This window comes from Caloenas nicobarica, chromosome 14 (assembly GCF_036013445.1).
Source record: "Caloenas nicobarica isolate bCalNic1 chromosome 14, bCalNic1.hap1, whole genome shotgun sequence".
Lineage (NCBI taxonomy): Eukaryota > Metazoa > Chordata > Aves > Columbiformes > Columbidae > Caloenas > Caloenas nicobarica.
This window is the reverse complement of record NC_088258.1, coordinates 16,569,581-16,586,439: the sequence shown is the minus strand read 5'-3', so window position 1 is coordinate 16,586,439 and position 16,859 is coordinate 16,569,581. Positions and strand designations below refer to the sequence as shown.

The 16,859-nt window shown below is 44.2% G+C and overlaps 1 protein-coding gene across 3 annotated transcripts; it reads left to right on the top strand.

The window, feature by feature from the left end:
* Positions 1-204: 204 nt before the first annotated feature.
* On the top strand, positions 205-16,121 carry GPRC5B (G protein-coupled receptor class C group 5 member B). Of its 3 annotated transcripts, XM_065645012.1 has the most exons (5): positions 205-375; positions 5,157-5,232; positions 6,231-7,244; positions 12,461-12,573; positions 13,956-16,121. In XM_065645012.1, exons 3-5 carry the CDS (start codon positions 6,239-6,241, stop codon positions 13,998-14,000), a joined length of 1,164 nt encoding a protein of 387 aa, XP_065501084.1. In that variant the 5' UTR covers positions 205-375; positions 5,157-5,232; positions 6,231-6,238; the 3' UTR covers positions 14,001-16,121. The 3 variants fall into 3 exon arrangements, with proteins under 3 accessions (XP_065501084.1, XP_065501086.1, XP_065501083.1); XM_065645014.1 differs by lacking the exon at positions 5,157-5,232 and having other exon boundaries at positions 6,235-7,244; XM_065645011.1 differs by lacking the exon at positions 5,157-5,232.
* The last annotated feature ends 738 nt before the right edge of the window (positions 16,122-16,859 follow it).

Here is a 16,859-nt window from a genome sequence, read left to right as displayed (position 1 = left end):
CCCGGGGATACACCCGACCGCAGCCGTGCCGAGCCGGGCTGTGCCGTGCCGGTCTGTGCTGTGCCGTGCCGTGCCGTGCCGGGGCGGGGCGGTGGGAGGGCGCTGACCGCGGGGCCGGAGCGCGGCGCGGCGGTGAGCGCAGAGCGCGGCGGTGAGCGCACCGCGCCGCACCGCGCCGTACCGTACTGCACCGCGCCGCACCGCGCCGCACCGCACCGCGCCGGGGCCGGGCGCTCCATGAGCCGCCGCCGCGGGGGGGATCGGCGCTGCGCTCGCTCCCCGTCGCGGGGCCGCCGCGCCGCCGGGGCCGGGATGTGACTTGCGGCGGGTGGAGGACAGAGCTGCTCCGCCACCCTCGGCCGCAGCAGCCAGCGGGTGAGTGAATGAGCGGGGCGGGGCGGGGGTGGGCGACCCCCGGTCCCGGCTCCGCGGAGCTGCCCCCGGGAGGGCACAATGGAGCCGATCGGCCGGATCTGCTCCGTGCGCTGCCCGCAGAATTAGCCCCTGGCCGGTAGCTGCCACCGGGCTCGCTGTAGGACTCCGGGAGGGGGATTAGGCGGGATATAGGGCAGGACGGGGGGGCTGGAGCAGGGGGCTGCGCACCGCGGGGGCTGAGGGGAGGAAGAGCGGCGAAGAGGGCAGAGGAGTTGAGAGGCAGGACGGGAAAGGAAAGCGGGGCCAGGCGGAGGAGGGAGAGACTGGAAAAAACCGAAGGGAGGAATGAGCGAAGGGACAAAAGAGGCTGGAGCGGGATAGACATGGTAGGGGAGGCGGAGGTTGGAGGCGGATTAAGGGGAGGCCGGAGGGGAGGCAGCGGCAAGGAGGGGGCTGCTGCGCTCCGCACCCGCGCTCCGCACCCGCGCTCCGCCGCGGGGTAGTTGCAGCAAAGCCCCGCGGCTTCGTGCTGCTCCCCAGCTGGCTCCTCGGCGGGAGCTCAAGGGCAGCGGTGCTGGGCTCTGGGCCGAGGGGAAGAGCCTGTTGTTGGCCCCTGGCTGCCGGTGGGAGCCCCAGGCCGGGGTGCGCAGCTCCGGGCGGTGCAGCCCGCAGCAGCTGCGCAGCGCTGGCAGTTTTCTGTCTAGTTAATAAAAAGCCCTGTCTCTGTATTACATCTCCCCAAAGCCAAACAGCGATAGGATTTAGCAGTTATGTGAACCCTTTGTTTACACCTGACCTAAGGTTTATCCCAAGGCTAACGAGATTTTCTGCGTGCTGAACCTAAACACCCAAGTTGGTTGTCATCACTATAGCACTGAGTATCTATTTGTCGGTGATACGCGTGCTACTTACCAGCAGCAAATACCAATGTCGAGGTGTTCTCTTGCTGCATCAGAAGAAATCAGGTGAAGAAAACCTATCTGTCACGACGCTGTGATTGAATAGAAACAGTCTGAGAATTAGCAAAGGAAAGATATTGATTGCTATCATTGATTGCTCTCAGTAGTATAATGAACATCAGGCATTATAGTCAGAATCTGGCCGAAGGGAATTGTGAGCACCTAGAAATTAGAAAGGTCATTTCATATTATATTTAGCATTGCAAAGCATTTCTGAATGAAAACTGCTTTTTCTGCATGTCGTTTTTGGAGTGGGGTCTTGCATTCTGTAACTGCGAGGCTGTACATAGCATGATATGTATTACTGTAGTGCAGGGGATGTCTAAGTCACTGCTGTATTTTTGCATACAAAGCACAATCGCACTATTAATTATTATTCTGGAAATACATCTCTTCAGTAGTCTGATCTCGGCTTGGCTGTTGCTGCTCTGTTATCAGTCCCGAAGCTCATTCTTCAGATCTGATCAAAAGGAACTGGCAGAGATCCCATGTTGTGATTAATTCCTCACTCACTAACATCTCTCCGCAACACTTCATGGTGGGGGCGGTTTTCTTTTGGAAATTGTACGGTGAATCAGTCTTTTGCATACGTGTGGGAGAGCAGGTTACTATTTGTGCTACTATTGCTTTTATTTACAAGATTGTTTCTCTTCTCTGTGAGTGGATACATCTTCCTGTATCAGTTGATTAACATTAGGATGCTAAAAAGTGGAACAGATAATACATCTAACCATGAATAGCCTAACCTTAAATCTTTGCATGGTTTCAGTTTTATCCTTTACATATAGTGTCTAGCAGCATACAGCAGTAGCTTTTTGACCAGGTAAGAGATATTTGCAATCTTTGGTTAGAAGACTTTAGCTATTGAAAGCCTCATTGATTTTCAACCGTGACAACTTTTTGATGAGAACTGCGAAATTTTCTGTTTCTGCTTAGTTGCGTGTGATTGTACCTCATACCCACTGGGGCAGCTTTGTGTCTGCCATTGCCCTAGTGATTCTACGCCAGATAACGTAGAGGACTTCACTCTGTTGAAAACAGTGGAGTTATTACTGTTGTCATTGAGAGCAGATTGAGGACCAAAAATTGAGGACTGGGTTTGCAAGCTGTCCTTCTAATTGTTTCCTGCTTTTGCCTGAAATGTCTAAGGCTTATTGATTCATTTTAAGTGTTTGTGATTGCTCTGCGTTAGGGTACGTTGGGCTCTTGCAACGAAATATAATTTTGGAGGGGGATCTGGGAATAAAAAAAAATTAAATAAATCTCAAGTTGATTTCCTTCTGTATGAACAGTTCCATTCAGCGATGCAGGGCTATATCAGTGCTGCTTACTCTATCTGTGCTGGAATGTTTCTGTGACATTTCTATATTCCTATTGCTGTAGCTCTCTGGTAATAGTAGAAGTGAAATGCCAGTCAAATAGAGTGTTATTGTTACTACTGTGAGGTTGCATAACTTTGCTAAGAGCTAATCTAGACACAAAGAGGTAAAAATACTATTCCTCTACAGTTACTTATTTAGGTAACTACTGGGTATAATGTGCACATAGAAGAATTTACTAGAAAATCTCGAGAGACACAGGACTCTGCCATTCTACCACAGCACAGGCTTGAGGAAGACACCGTTTTAATAAAAAACCCATATTGATACACTTTTCCAGAACAATTTTTGTGACAAAAAGGCTTTCTACTTTTCTCTTAAATTTATCGCACCTGTGGTTTCAACTAAAGCTGTGGTATTCCCTTGCCAAACCGGGGTGGTGTAAAGCATCGTCCCTGTCCGTACAGCTGTCTGAGCTCAGGAAAGGGTTTGCGCTGGTACCATCACGGGGGTTGACCGTTCACGTTGCCATTTTTTACCTAGTCAGGCAGAAACACGTAGTAAGCAGGTTGCAAACGTGGCTATGTTGATGACAGTGGTGAGGAGAAGATTCCTTGTTTGGGGGGTTCCAGCCCTGCTTGCAAGCTTCGGTGCAGCCAGGACCTGCTGTTCAGCGAGACTTCCTGACCTTCGGTGGGAATACGACTTCACGAATACCTGTCAGCAGTCCTGGAGATTCCTTGGTCAATACCGTAGCTATCGAGGAGCTTTCTAAGAGAACCACTGTTTATCTCCATCAGCTCTCCCAAAAGTCATTCCACAAATGGAAGTAACTTGGGAAAATGCCTCTTGAGTTGAGCATCTCAGCGTTTCTGAATATGTATTTTGTCTGAATTCTCAATATAGTTTGCCACAGCTTAATTCCCTATTCCAAAAGAAACTACTTCATGGAGGGGGAAATACTCAGAATTAATTAACCCTTCCTTCCCCCCCACAACCAAACACTTCCAAATAGGAAAAGGAAACAAATGATGGGCTGACAACATGACTGCTTACCCATGCAGCACCATCTCCATGGAAACAGACTGTCCTAGAATAGCTCAATCACATGAGGGTTACATGACATGAATAAAGTAACCAGAAAACTGGAAAAAAAATCTTAGACCTGGAGATACTTGCGCTGAATTCATCAACCGCCCAGGAGAGTAGCTCCTAAACAAAGCTGCTACTGAAAGCAGTTTAGTACATGCATATCATAATGTCAAGTATTAGGATAGTGGAAAATTAACATGATCCTCTCTTAAGGGCTGTTTAGTGTTTCCAGTTTGGGAGACATTTAGAAAGAATTTTGAGTAATTTTCCACATGACCTCCGGCTTTTTGAAATTGTTACCGGTGGTTTGCAGTGTTGCCTTGGTAGATCCTAGTGGATTTCGTCCCTTCGCATCAGCAGGCACTGACCATTTTACACTTTTTAGGACATTTTGCGTATTCTAAACAGTAAATGTGGAGGCTGGAAGTTGAAGTAGGAACCACCTGTGCATAGAAAGAATTGCAAAATTGCCATCAGAATGTTTCATTCAATTAGGTACTCATAAGGCAAGGAGATTTATTGAGCGTAACCATATTCAATACAAAAAAGAGTATATTTCACTGATGACTAGTTTTCTATTTGTAAAGTCAGTGTTTTTAATGTGAGCATTGTGACAGAGTCATTGACAAACCTGTTGTACAAATCAGATATAAACAAATATTCTACCATCCTAAAGTAAATTAGAGCTATGTAGGGAAAAAAAAATCATTAGTCATGAGCTGCAGGTCATTGCATCATTAGAACATTGTAGCCCTTTCAACAGTGCAAGGATACTGTAATTTCTGGGGGCAGGCAAAGATCATCGATTTCCCTTCTCCTGTTTGTCCCGACCCAGATCACACTATTTGTCACACCTTCCACTTCTGAGACGAAGATCCATTACAAGCTTTTTTTGTCTCTTGTATGAAAGAAGACCATAAAGTCATTACACATTTATATTAGCACATTTGCTGTCTTGGTGCCTCTTGATAGGAAACAGCGTAATTGCCATCATCTGTCTCCTGGCAGAGGCCAAAAATGGGGACGAGTCATTACTCAGTGAAAGGGTAGAAGGACATTCATTTGAAGATTGAGATCCTCAAGATTGAACTTCGATCATTACACACAGCGTTCTCAGCTGTAAGAGATTCTATGCTGTTTTGGACCATCTAGATAAATAGTTTTTGTATTGGTTGTGACTGATCATAGTCAATGCAACAACAGGGCACTGTTACTCTAAACCTTTTTCAACTCTCATTTAACTTTTCGATGTTTTCATTAAATGCATTTCTGGTAATATCCTTAGCTGGGTCATCATTTAGGGCTGTTTGTCTAACTTACAAAAAAGCTACCCATAGTTTCTTTGCTTCTCACTTTATACCTTAAACACATCACGTATTGCCTCTTTACATGGTGCTTTTCTTCCATACAGCCATACCATACAAATGGGAGTCTTACTCTGGACATTTTGTGCCAGTGAAGGTTAACAGCATCAGGTTTCGTGTCTGGTACGTGTGGTGTTTGCTGCAGCCTGCCCTCACAGGCAGCTATCGCTGCGTCGGACTCTTCATTTAAAGGAAACAATTTTAACAATCTCCTTTGCCCTGCTTTACATAATAAAAGCAAATGCTGTAAAGCCTGTCTTTTTAAAGCACCTAACCTGTGTTCTTTGCAAAACTTAAGTTGGGATTCTTCCCAGCTTTTGGTCCTGATGGTCCGGTGGGATGTGTTGTCTTCCTGGACAGTTTACTGCTGTTCGCTCGCTGGATCGGGGAAAACCATGTTCTGGGTTTTGTTGTTTGTTTCCTTTGAATGGCTTTAGACTTGCTAAGAAACACAACGGGTCATTCATTTCTGATTAGTTGATGGATGACACTGTGTGTTTGCACCGTTGTCACAGAATATGGGATTTCTCTAGCCAACTGTTCCCGTTTGCAAATGATATCTAATACGCAGACTTTGGAAGGGGGTGAATACTACAACTGTCTATTGACCATGAGCATGAAAACAAGATATTCCATTTTTTTAAAAAAAGCACAATGTTTATTTTCCTGGGACTGCTCTATCCAAAAAAAAAAAAAAAAAAAGTGGTTTTGACTCTGCCTTTATTCTAGTAAAAGGAGCAAGGCTGTGGAACAATCTACTTCTGATACAACTTGCACTTGCATCAGGCCCAGTGCAATTTACACATACTTTAAGCACCTGAATTCGAATGATAAAGTACTGTAGATAATCTATTATTTTGCAACAGGACACGTAATTTCTTCTGGTTGTGTTTTAGGATACTTGCATGAGCAGTGTTTGGAACTGTTGTTTCCAATGCGTGCAACACAGAAATGAGTCGGTTTGCATTCCAAGTCCAACGGGCAAGAACAGCTTTTGGGGAGGGCAGTGCAGGGGAGCCGGGTGGGCTGCAAACCCAGGGACTGCGCCCCGCTGAAACAAGCTGCTGTGAAATCCTCCAAAGGCAGCTGGAGCTAAACAAACCAATATTTTGTTGTCTCAGACAGAAAAATGAAAACCTACCCCGCCGCTGGTTTCTTCCTCCTCCTGGTGATCAGCTACGGCTCTTCCGAGAACTCGAGCACGTCGCGAGGCTGCGGGCTGGACCTGCTCCCGCAGTATGTTCCCCTGTGCGACCTGGACGCCGTCTGGGGGATCGTGGTGGAGGCGGTGGCCGGGGCGGGCGTGCTGACCACGCTGCTGCTGATGCTGATCCTGCTGGTGAGGCTGCCCTTCATCAAGGAGAAGGAGAAAAAGAGTCCCCTGGGAACACACTTCCTGTTCCTTCTGGGGACGCTGGGGCTGTTTGGGCTGGCGTTCGCGTTCATCATTCAAGAAGACGAAGCGGTGTGCTCGACCCGGAGGTTTCTGTGGGGAGTTGTCTTTGCTTTGTGCTTCTCGTGCTTGCTGGCTCAAGCCTGGAGGCTCCGCAGACTCGTTCGACATGGGAAGAGTCCCTCGGGCTGGCATCTGGCTGGTGTGGCAATCTGCCTGATGCTCGTTCAGGTCATTATTGCCACCGAGTGGTTAATCCTGACAGTTGTCAGAGATAACAAGTTGGCTTGCAGCTACGAACCGATGGATTTTGCAATGGCTTTGATTTACGTTATGTTCCTGATGGTATTTACACTGGGATTTTCTCTTTTCACTCTCTGTGGAAAGTTTAAGAAATGGAAGAAAAATGGAGTATGCCTTATTATAACACTTCTTTTTTCCATTCTGATCTGGGTAGCCTGGATGACTATGTACCTCTTTGGTAACGCTGCACTAAAGCGAAGAGACAAATGGAGGGATCCCACCCTCGCTATTGCACTGGTGTCCAGTGGTTGGGTGTTTGTTATTTTTCATGCCATCCCAGAGGTCCACTGTACCATCCTTCCGTCACAGCAGGAAAACACTCCCAATTATTTCGATACTTCACAGCCAAGGATGCGTGAAACTGCTTTCGAGGAAGATATACAGCTTCCTCGGAGCTACATGGAAAATAAAGGCTTTTCAATGGATGAACATAATGCAGGTAAGAATTTATACAGAGGGCTGTATTTTTCTGTAGTAGCCAAGAAAATCATCTGTATGAGACATTTGTCAGGTGTTCAAAACAAGGGTCATTGCAAATGCCATATTTTGCACACTAGGCAGTGTTCCCTTTGACAGTTTTCATTAAGATATCACCTAGTTGGGGGAAAAAAGTGAAAAAAATGCAATACAGAAAAATACTTGGTTTTGGTTAAAAAGATTCTTCTGCGCATTGTTTTTTTCATGAACAATTTCAAATACGAAGTCAACACTGAAAGCCAAGAAATAAACCGTGGAAAAGAAAAAGAAAGCCTTTATTTTAAACATAGTTTAAATGACATTTTTTGTCATTATCCGTTAACAACATTTAATATGAAATACTTAAAAAAAAAAAATCAAGAAAAAAACCAAGTGCTCTTTGTTACAAAACTCAGCCTCTTGAGCCACAAAATAATTATTAATTATATTTCCATTAAAATGGGATTTAGTGCCACTTTTTGACAGTAAAAAAAATGCAAAGTGGCGTCTGGACGAGTTCAAAGATGGTCTTTGTCCTGAAGGCTTTAACGTCTGAAGCGAGTGTGCACACAAGGCCCAGGGCAAGGGCCGCTTTCCGTGTCACGGCTGCGGGGCGATGCGGATCTACCTGCGATGACACGTCATTACGATTTTCAGTGAGAATGTTCTCGAGTGATTCCCGAACGGGCCAGCAGCAACTGGTTGCTTGAGGGCTCTAAACCACTGCTGAGTGTTTAACCTGTTTCAGAAGGTGCCCAGGATGCTCCTGTGGGGAGCCCCGGCCTGCGGGTTTCTGCAGCGTGGGCCGGGCAGGATTGTGGTGCTGGTCATGCTGCTTTTTACTCACTGGAACTGAGGACTTTGGTGTCCCCGGCAGTGGTGCCAGCTGGCTGTGGCCAGGAGAAGCCCCCCAGGTTCCAGTAGAAGTTGGGGAACCCCTGTTGGAGAGCAGTGTAGGGGAAAGGGAGCTGGGGGTCCTGGGGACAGCAGGGTGACCATGAGCCAGCGCTGGGCCCTTGTGGCCAGGAAGGGCAATGGGACCTGGGGGGATTAGAAGGGGGTGGTCAGTAGGTCAGAGAGGTTCTCCTGCCCCTCTGCTCTGCCCTGGTGAGACCACATCTGGAATATTGTGTCCAGTTCTGGGCCCCTCAGTTCCAGCAGGACAGGGAACTGCTGGAGAGAGTCCAGCGCAGCCACGAAGATGCTGAAGGGAGTGGAGCATCTCCCGTGTGAGGAAAGGCTGAGGAGCTGGGGCTCTGGAGCTGGAGAAGAGGAGACTGAGGGGTGACCTCATTCGTGGGGATCAATATGGAAAGGGGGAGTGTCAGGAGGATGGAGCCAGGCTCTTCTGGGTGACAACCATGATAGGACAAGGGGCAGTGGGTGCAAACTGGAACACAGGAGGTTCCGCTTAAAGATGAGAAGAAACTTCTTCATGGTGAGGGTGGCAGAGCCTGGCCCAGGCTGCCCAGGGAGGTTGTGGAGTCTCCTTCTCTGCAGACATTCCAACCCGCCTGGACACCTTCCTGTGTAACCTCATCTGGGTGTTCCTGCTCCGGCGGGGGGATTGGGCTGGATGAGCTTTCGAGGTCCCTTCCAGTCCCTGACGTTCTGGGATTCCGTGAAGCCTTGGGACATGTTGTCCAGGCACTTCGTGTTCCTGCTCATCTCGATGTCTCTGGTTTCCCTGGGTTTGATGTTTGCTCTGGCCATGCAGCAGACATGGAGGGAACCCGCGCTCCTGCTTGGCACCGGTTGGCTGAGGAAGGTGTTTTTCCTCTGTTTTAGCAGGAACTGGAAAGGTCTCCTTCTGGTATGGAAGCTTTGAGCAGAAAGGAGTTAAGTTCTGTGATTGTACTATCACGGGCAGTGGTAAAACACACATAAAAATCACATGGATAAAAGAAAGGTTGTTTATTACTAATACTCCAGAGCAGAGGCAGCTTCACCGTGTCCTCCATCCCCATTAAATTAATTTCATAGTAAGGTATCTGCAGTGGCTTCAGTGGAGCTATTTCTGACTAAGGCAGATCCAAGAACAAAATTGGATCTTTCACTCTGTATTATCTCCATTCACACATATATTTTAAGAAAGAACTGGAAGCTCCTCTTTGATCTAATCATGCCGTGATTAAGTTTTTAGTGAAATGGATAGACATATGAAAGCTATAAAATCATTTTAGTGTGTATTATAGCACAATTTATGTTCTGTTTTAATCTCTCAGAGTCTTGCGCAGTACAACGCAAAATAGATTTCCTTATCTGATGCCCTTATTAATATTTCTCTTAATAAATGCATGCCATTATTATGAATTATTTTTTCCTATGGCATGTGGGAGAAGGATATGTACATTTTTAATAAATCAAAACTGATTAATTACTCCCTTGCAGCTGTTCTTTAAGTACACACTTATGACAGCAGGGTTTGGAGACAAAACTTACTAGTATGGTAGAGACTTAATGTAAATACAGGTAATAATATTCAAGTCGCATATTGTGGCTCCCAAAGCATTAATTGAAATCAAATCAGTGCACTGATGGCTGTCAGTGGCCAGGCTCCTGGAATATATTAGCAATTGGCTCTCTGCAGGTATGTAGAGAATGTTATCTTCTTTTATTCACTTAATTAACCCCAAGGCAAGAATTCATCATTAAGAGTTTAGAAATTAAACAAAGGGTACTTTCTCACTGTATACTTAAGAATGATGTTTAAGAATGTAAGGTCTGCTAGTTGTAAAATTTTGGAAGACATGATAACCAGAAAACACCTCTTAGTTCCCTGACTGTAATATTTGTTTTAGTAAGTAGTCAGCCTTCAATAGAAAACATCCTTGGATAAACATATTTTCCATTAATTCTTGTTATTCCCATTAATAGTTGTATAACGTAATTCAGTAATTTTGCTCTTTTTTTTTTAAAGATCCTAATCAGCATTTTAAGAATCCAAACAACCTTTAAACTATAGGTTCAAACAAGCGTATGTTCTCCTAGTTTCTTTCTTAGCAAAATGTAGCTCCAAGTTACACAGAACAAGAGCTGTTCTATTCCAGCAATTATCATTAAGCATTAATGAAGCAAACTATTTCCCAAGTCAGTTATTGAAACATCGTTTAAACAACATACTAATCTGGGATTTTAATATTCATATGATGGATAAGTTGAAATATCTGCTTAAAAGTTATTGTCATACCTGCTTGTTGTAAAAACGTTAGTAAAGTATTTAGAAACCGTTGGCAAAGGCAACTGGAAGGAGCTGCCGGTGCTCTCTGGCAGTGCAATGCGCAGGGCAGCTGCTGGGAGGCCAAGGGAATTTACTTTACGCAGAACAAAATCTGGATGTGAAATGCAGAATCCTACAGCTGGCGAGAAACCCGAGCCCAAGCAGCTCTGGTACTCGCTGAATCTCGTGTAATAACTTTAGTTCTTCATTAGGCACCCTCTGAGACAATGTCTAAACCCAAAGTTAATAACATTTAAAATATGTGTTAAAAGAAGACTTTGACGTGATATTTGCTCAAATCTTCTTGGCACTATTGTTTTCTTACCTATACATACTCACAGTAATGGAAAAAGTACAAGGAAAAATGGTAAAACCAGCATGAGAAAAAAATTCAAAAAGTAAGTATTTTGTCCACAAGCTTTGTCTCTGATTCTCACGTCAAAAGAGTTTTAGACTCCTTGCAACAACAGGGAAGAAAAAATTAGCAACATGAAATTGAATTTACTGGCTCTTTAAGATAACTTTGAAATTACCATGGAAATTTTGGGTAAATATTTTGTATAAATGTGTAAATATTTTAATAGTAGCATGCCTTATAAAGAGATTTTTTTTCTTTATGTGTACCAGCAAATACCAGTGCAATCCTTTGTGTTTAACACACAATAAGAAGCCAAACTACAAAGAAAGAATACTACTGACCCTCAGATGGTTAAATATAAAATACAAAATACATCATTCTAGTTTAGGCATTTTCATCTTTTCTCTCCGGGTGTTCTTCAAAAATACCTAATTTTAAAATATAGAGCAAGCGAGGGTCTGTGTGTATCTGAAGTCAATGGCTGAGCATTTGCAGGGCTGGATTTCTAAATTTCTGTGCTAAATCAACACCGTTGTTCATGTCTGTGCACGGCTCCGAGAGAGGAGCACCAGGATCCATTTCAGTCTCGTTCCACACAGTGCAACTATCTTAAATCCTGGCTTCGTTCGAGTCTGTGCTCAAATTCTTACAAACTTTAGCTCATTCACGGTTCCAGCCAGAGTGCGGAATTGTAATTTGAATTAAATCTAAGAGGAATTCTTGCCCCAGGTGCCTGAACTGGCTGCGTTTGTGTTTCCCAGCCCAGGGATGAGCATCGTCCGCTGGAACACGGCGCGGGGATAAACGAGCTCTGTTCCCTGGCCACATCGGAGTTCAGTGAAGCCATTATTTACCCAAAAAAGTGAAAAGAGAGTTTGTCTGTGCCAAGCCCCGGACTGCTTTAGAACGAAAGAAGTATATCCCTAACTATGCATATCTCATGTTCAGAATATACACCTTGAATCCAAACTTGTGCTAAAACTAATGGAGAGACCGATGTATTTCTGAGACAAACACTCAGAAGGACAATCAGTATCTCGTTTGCTTCAGTCATTTGCTATGTTTAAGCCATTCAAAAGCAATATTTACTTCATGTTTCCAGTTTCTCAGAGTAAATATAATCTGAAACATCTGGAAAATCCTTATCCGCTAGTCATGCTGAAGTCATGCTCAGGGGGGTTGTGAGCATGCTTGCTGGCTCCAGCGATGTTTTGGATCTTTGTGCTCTGAACTTGATAGGAAGCAAAATGTAATATCATTTTACTTAACCCCACAGTACCCAGACCATTACAGTAAGCACTTTCCAAAATACATTGCACAAGATCCATCGAAGGTTCGCTGATTGAAGACATTTAGCTCCTATTGCAATGAGACTAAGCAAACTTCAAAAATTTGGTCCCAGTAATTTTTTTCCTGATTGTTCTGAGATCCGTCCCCAGCTGTGTAAGAACTGCTGCTCAAAAGCATTTGGGAACGGGAAAAGTGGGATGGCAGCAGGGAAGTTAAGATCGGTGGCCGAGTTCTCAGTAGCTCAATGGGAAGCGAGCCCCTTGGGTGATCTCAGAGGAGGTGCGGAGCGTTAACCGTGTTCCTCAGAACCGTCTCTCTTTTCTGAACGCAGCGCTCAGAACAGCGGGATTTCGGAACGGCAGTTTGGGGAGCCGCCCGAGCGCCCCTTTCCGAAGCAACGTGTATCAGCCAACTGAGATGGCAGTTGTGCTAAATGGTGGGACTGTAAGTATCAAACTGTGATTTAAGAAATCTTTGATGTGCAAACAAAGTCTATGTGGATATATGTAAGCACTACTAATAGAAAAACCTGCCTTTAGCTTATTCACAACAGGGGCAAAAGCTATACATGAAAATTTGGGCAGCGAGTATGCACGTAATGCTTCCCTTCCCTCTAGAAAAGATGTGATTACAAAGCATTTTGCATTTCTTTACTTGGCTGTTCACATTTCGCAGTGTAGCTTCAGTGAACTGAGTCCTTTGGTGAGACTACATATTCAATGGCCCTTTCAAATTAAGTTTGTGTTAAGGTATTTAACATAACTACAAAGTGACGCAATTTCTAACCTGATTTTTTTTCCAAGATGTGAGTCACACAAATGTGTACAGGCCGGTACAGAACTTCACGTAAGAATCATCGTTGCAGATAGTGGTGGTCTCTCGCATAACTTCCATTTTCTTTTAAAATGTATGTAATTCTTCGTGAGTTACAAATGTGTTTGTCTCTGGGAAAGGGATTCTTAAAAGAGAAATATAGAATATTTTAATGTTAATAGCATTGATTTTTCTCTCTTAGACAATAGTTTGGCATGCCATTCTTTGATAGACCTGTCTTTTCGACAGCCTGGTTGTTACAAGAATGGCTCAGTGATCCGATGCCAAACAGACTTTCTAAATGTTTCTCACATGATGCGCATTTTGCACTTGAAGACATTTCATACAGCAGGCATACTGTTGGAAAAGAATTTTCATCCCCATCTTTTTCATGCATATCTACATGCTGCTTAAAACATGAGCCAGAGTTGGGTTTTCTTTATTTTGAATCATGAGCTGATTCCATAACTCGACCTCTACACTTAAAACCCAGTAACATGAGCTGATTACAGGTCTCGTTTTGTTTTTAAATCCGCAAAGTTTTCGTTGATTTCAGTGAGCAAGAGGGACTAAATACAAGGATTCTGCTGCCTGGATAAGACAGTGGGAAATCAATAACTTGAATAAAATGAAATGGCTTGTGCTTTGCTGTCCATAATGAATAGCATCCTCCGAGGTTGCGATTTATGCCCGTGTTTGCTGATACCAGAATATGCAGCTCAGGGAAAAGGCAGTTTAAGGATGAGATGCTAGAGAGTTTGTTTTGCTTGGTTTTGAGGTGGATGCAAAGCTTAATGCAGAACATCAGGTAGTAAAATGGGAGATTGATGTGTATAAATCGTCCTGGTTTTTACAGAGAGGTAAATGTACCGTGCGGGTGAAAGATGAGTTTCTCTGTATGGCTTTGCTCTGGAATTACTGTCTGGAAAGCTGTCGTGTACATGTAGCATGATAACACTGATTTCCAAACAGGCTAGATCTCTCAGTTATGGGTTTATTGTCCTTATTTCCAGATACCAACCGCTCCGCCAAGTTACACCGGACGACACCTCTGGTGAAAGGCTGTAGGGAATCAGAATCCTTGTTGCAGATGTTGTTCCCTGGCAGTGTGTCTTTGAGGGAGGAATCCGTAACAGTACCAGAACAAAGCAACAAAACATCCAGGAGCTTTCGAAATCCTACAGAGGATTTTGTCTAAATGTGAACACCACTGAACTGATCATTGCAAAACCAAAATTGTACAACTGAAGCTGAATCTAATTTAAAATAGAAGTAGGCACACCTTAAATTGGAAGAGAGGAATATTTATTCTGAAATGTCAGGTATTCCCTTGTCTGTAACTGGTGTGCAAGGCGAGGCTGTTTATGTTGGTTGCCAGTTGCTTGCAAAATACCCTCCTCTCACCTAAACCTACTTCACGTTGCCACGAGAGATCGCCACTGTGGTGTGAAACCATGCGGGATTTCCTTCCGTTCTGCTCCTTTTCCCTTCATTTCAAACGTCACGCAAAGTACCTTGTTTGCTTCATTATTGAGCCACACTGTACGGCCACGTAGCATCACGTGTGGTCAAGCACCGTCACTCTGTGGCAACTAAAATAGCATTACGCTGTAGGCCGATCCTCTTCTCTTGCAAAAGCTGGTGCAGGGGATGCAGTTCAGGAGGGATGAAAGGTCTCTGTGTGTTTCACGCACGCGGTGTGGAGCTCCATGAGACAGAGGGACAAGCGTAGGCCCAGCGCAGAGGTCCCGGGACTCCAGCCTCCCCCCAGCGCGAGCAAAGAGCCGCTCGCATCCGCAGCGACGCTTTGGAGGGACGTTCTCTGCCGTACTCTGCACGGCCGGAGCTGGCGAGAGGACGGGACTGGGGTTTGCTGCTTGCGATGGTGGGTGAAGGTGGATGGGATGGTGCTGACCACCCCAGGAGACGCGCAGCAGATGGGGCGAGACGTCCCAGTCCAAGCCCTGGTGCCAGCACGGTCCCCTGGCCTGCAGCTGGCGGTGCGTGTCGATGCGGTTGTGCATTGGAGTGCCCGGCCGGGAGAATCTCCGTGCTGGAGGTGGTTTGTTGTTGGGTTTGGCTTCTTTTCAGGTGGTTTCCTGCCTATTCCTGCCCCTCCCCTCCTTTCTTTTGAGCTGATACAAGGCAGACTTTCTCAAAGCTTTTTATCTTTGTTTTCTCCGGGTTATTTAAAAGGTTCCCATTGCCCATTGTTTGTGCCATGGTTTTTCATTATGTTTAAGCAATCATTCCTTTATTTAACATTTAATACATATCAGACATTGAAAACATCATTGTATCCTCACTGTTTGGCCAGTGTTAATCATAACTTTCCTCTATACTAAAAGCTAATAGTTTTTACTTGTGGCCATAGGAGATGTATAACAATTAAATTTTGCATACGCTGTAATAAAAATATATATTTTCAAACTAAAAAGAATATAGCATACAAATAACTGAATAGCTTAGTAGCTTCACAGAAAGAAGTTACTTGCTGTATACTGCAAAAGAAAGACAAGCTTTTTATTTTTCAAGAGTCTTCCTGATTTTTCACGTACCTCCATTTCTACTGAATTAGGAACCTAGTCCTGCAGCCTTTGCTCCCACGAGTAGTCCCACTGACACCCATAGGTCTACAGACAGGTACAGAGGCTGCAAGAGCAGTCCCGAAGCGTTGCGCAGAGGTATATACATGTATGTATATATATGTATATGGAAAAAAAAAAATATATGGCCATTCTTGCCATGATCATCATATGGGGTTTTATTTCAAAGCCCTTCTCTTCCAGAGGCAAGGTTTTGCTGTCACGCATGAGTAAAGGAGTGTTACCTCCCCCTGCTCTCCTCTCCTCGAGGCAAAGGAAGCACGCGCTCATTTTACGGGTTGCTGATTTTATTTTGTAGGTAACTAGACGGCCTTTAGTAACCAAGTAGGGTAGGGATGGATATTGCATGCTATCCAGCGATTTAGAAATACATTTTGCTTGTTTTAAGCAAAGCTTTGATCAAATAAGATAGTATTTAAGATAATGATAGTCACCCAGAAGGTGCATCATTTGGAACAATAAAAACCTATTACCATCACTTGCCTGCAGAATTTTGCTTTTAAAAAACAAATTTAAAAACCCCAAACCTCAAAAACTGTATTGTAAAAACATATAAGATGACCATGGCATAAATGGCAGGACAGCTTTCTTTTAAAAAGTTTATCACGCTACAACCAAGATTTATGAATTATAATACACATTCTACAGACCTTGGACAAAGGTACAACAAGATATAGTTATCTTAACAAACATTTTTTTATTTTTCTAGATGTGAGTGAATTGATAAATAGAGTTCCCAATCCTGCTCCTGATGAAATTGTTTGGAATTTGTATATGCAAAGCTATAGCCAGATCCTGCAAACTGCTGTCCACACCACTAGTCTCATTGGGTTGGCCACGTAGACTGTTCAAATTAAAAATCAGCAGGATTGGGTTTAGTTTGTGGTGGTGAAGGTGTGGCAATAGATTAGGAGGGTCTTTATTTTCCAGCTTTATACAATTAGTAATAAGCAACTTTTTTTTGGTGAGTCACTAATCTGTGATGTAAAATGCCCCAAATAAAACTGTAATTGAAGAAAGGCACCCTTATGTTAACTTACATTTTTGTTGCAGTAAACAGATTGTTTACTTTTGCCTTTTATAAAGTTACCTAGAATGCAGAGCATCTGTGAACAGCGTAAGCAAGCACAAGCTTTTCACAGTTCAGTTAATTCTAATTAGCTTTTATACTATAAAAGCTACTATGATGTCCCTTGATGGTTATGTGCCCATGGTGTTCCCATGCCAAAAAATGAAATCATAAAGCATCTGAAAAAACTCCTACCAAAACAAGATTTATAGTAACTGCCTTTTGATTAATGGCTGGAATAA

Bases quoted from the DNA above. Each gene is read 5' to 3' on its own strand.
- GPRC5B (XM_065645014.1), top strand. From the start codon at position 6,239: ATGAAAACCTACCCCGCCGCTGGTTTCTTCCTCCTCCTGGTGATCAGC. The intron at 7,245-12,460 runs GTAAGAATTTAT...TTCTGAACGCAG, and splicing joins AATGGATGAACATAATGCAG to CGCTCAGAACAGCGGGATTT. The intron at 12,574-13,955 runs GTAAGTATCAAA...CCTTATTTCCAG, and splicing joins TTGTGCTAAATGGTGGGACT to ATACCAACCGCTCCGCCAAG.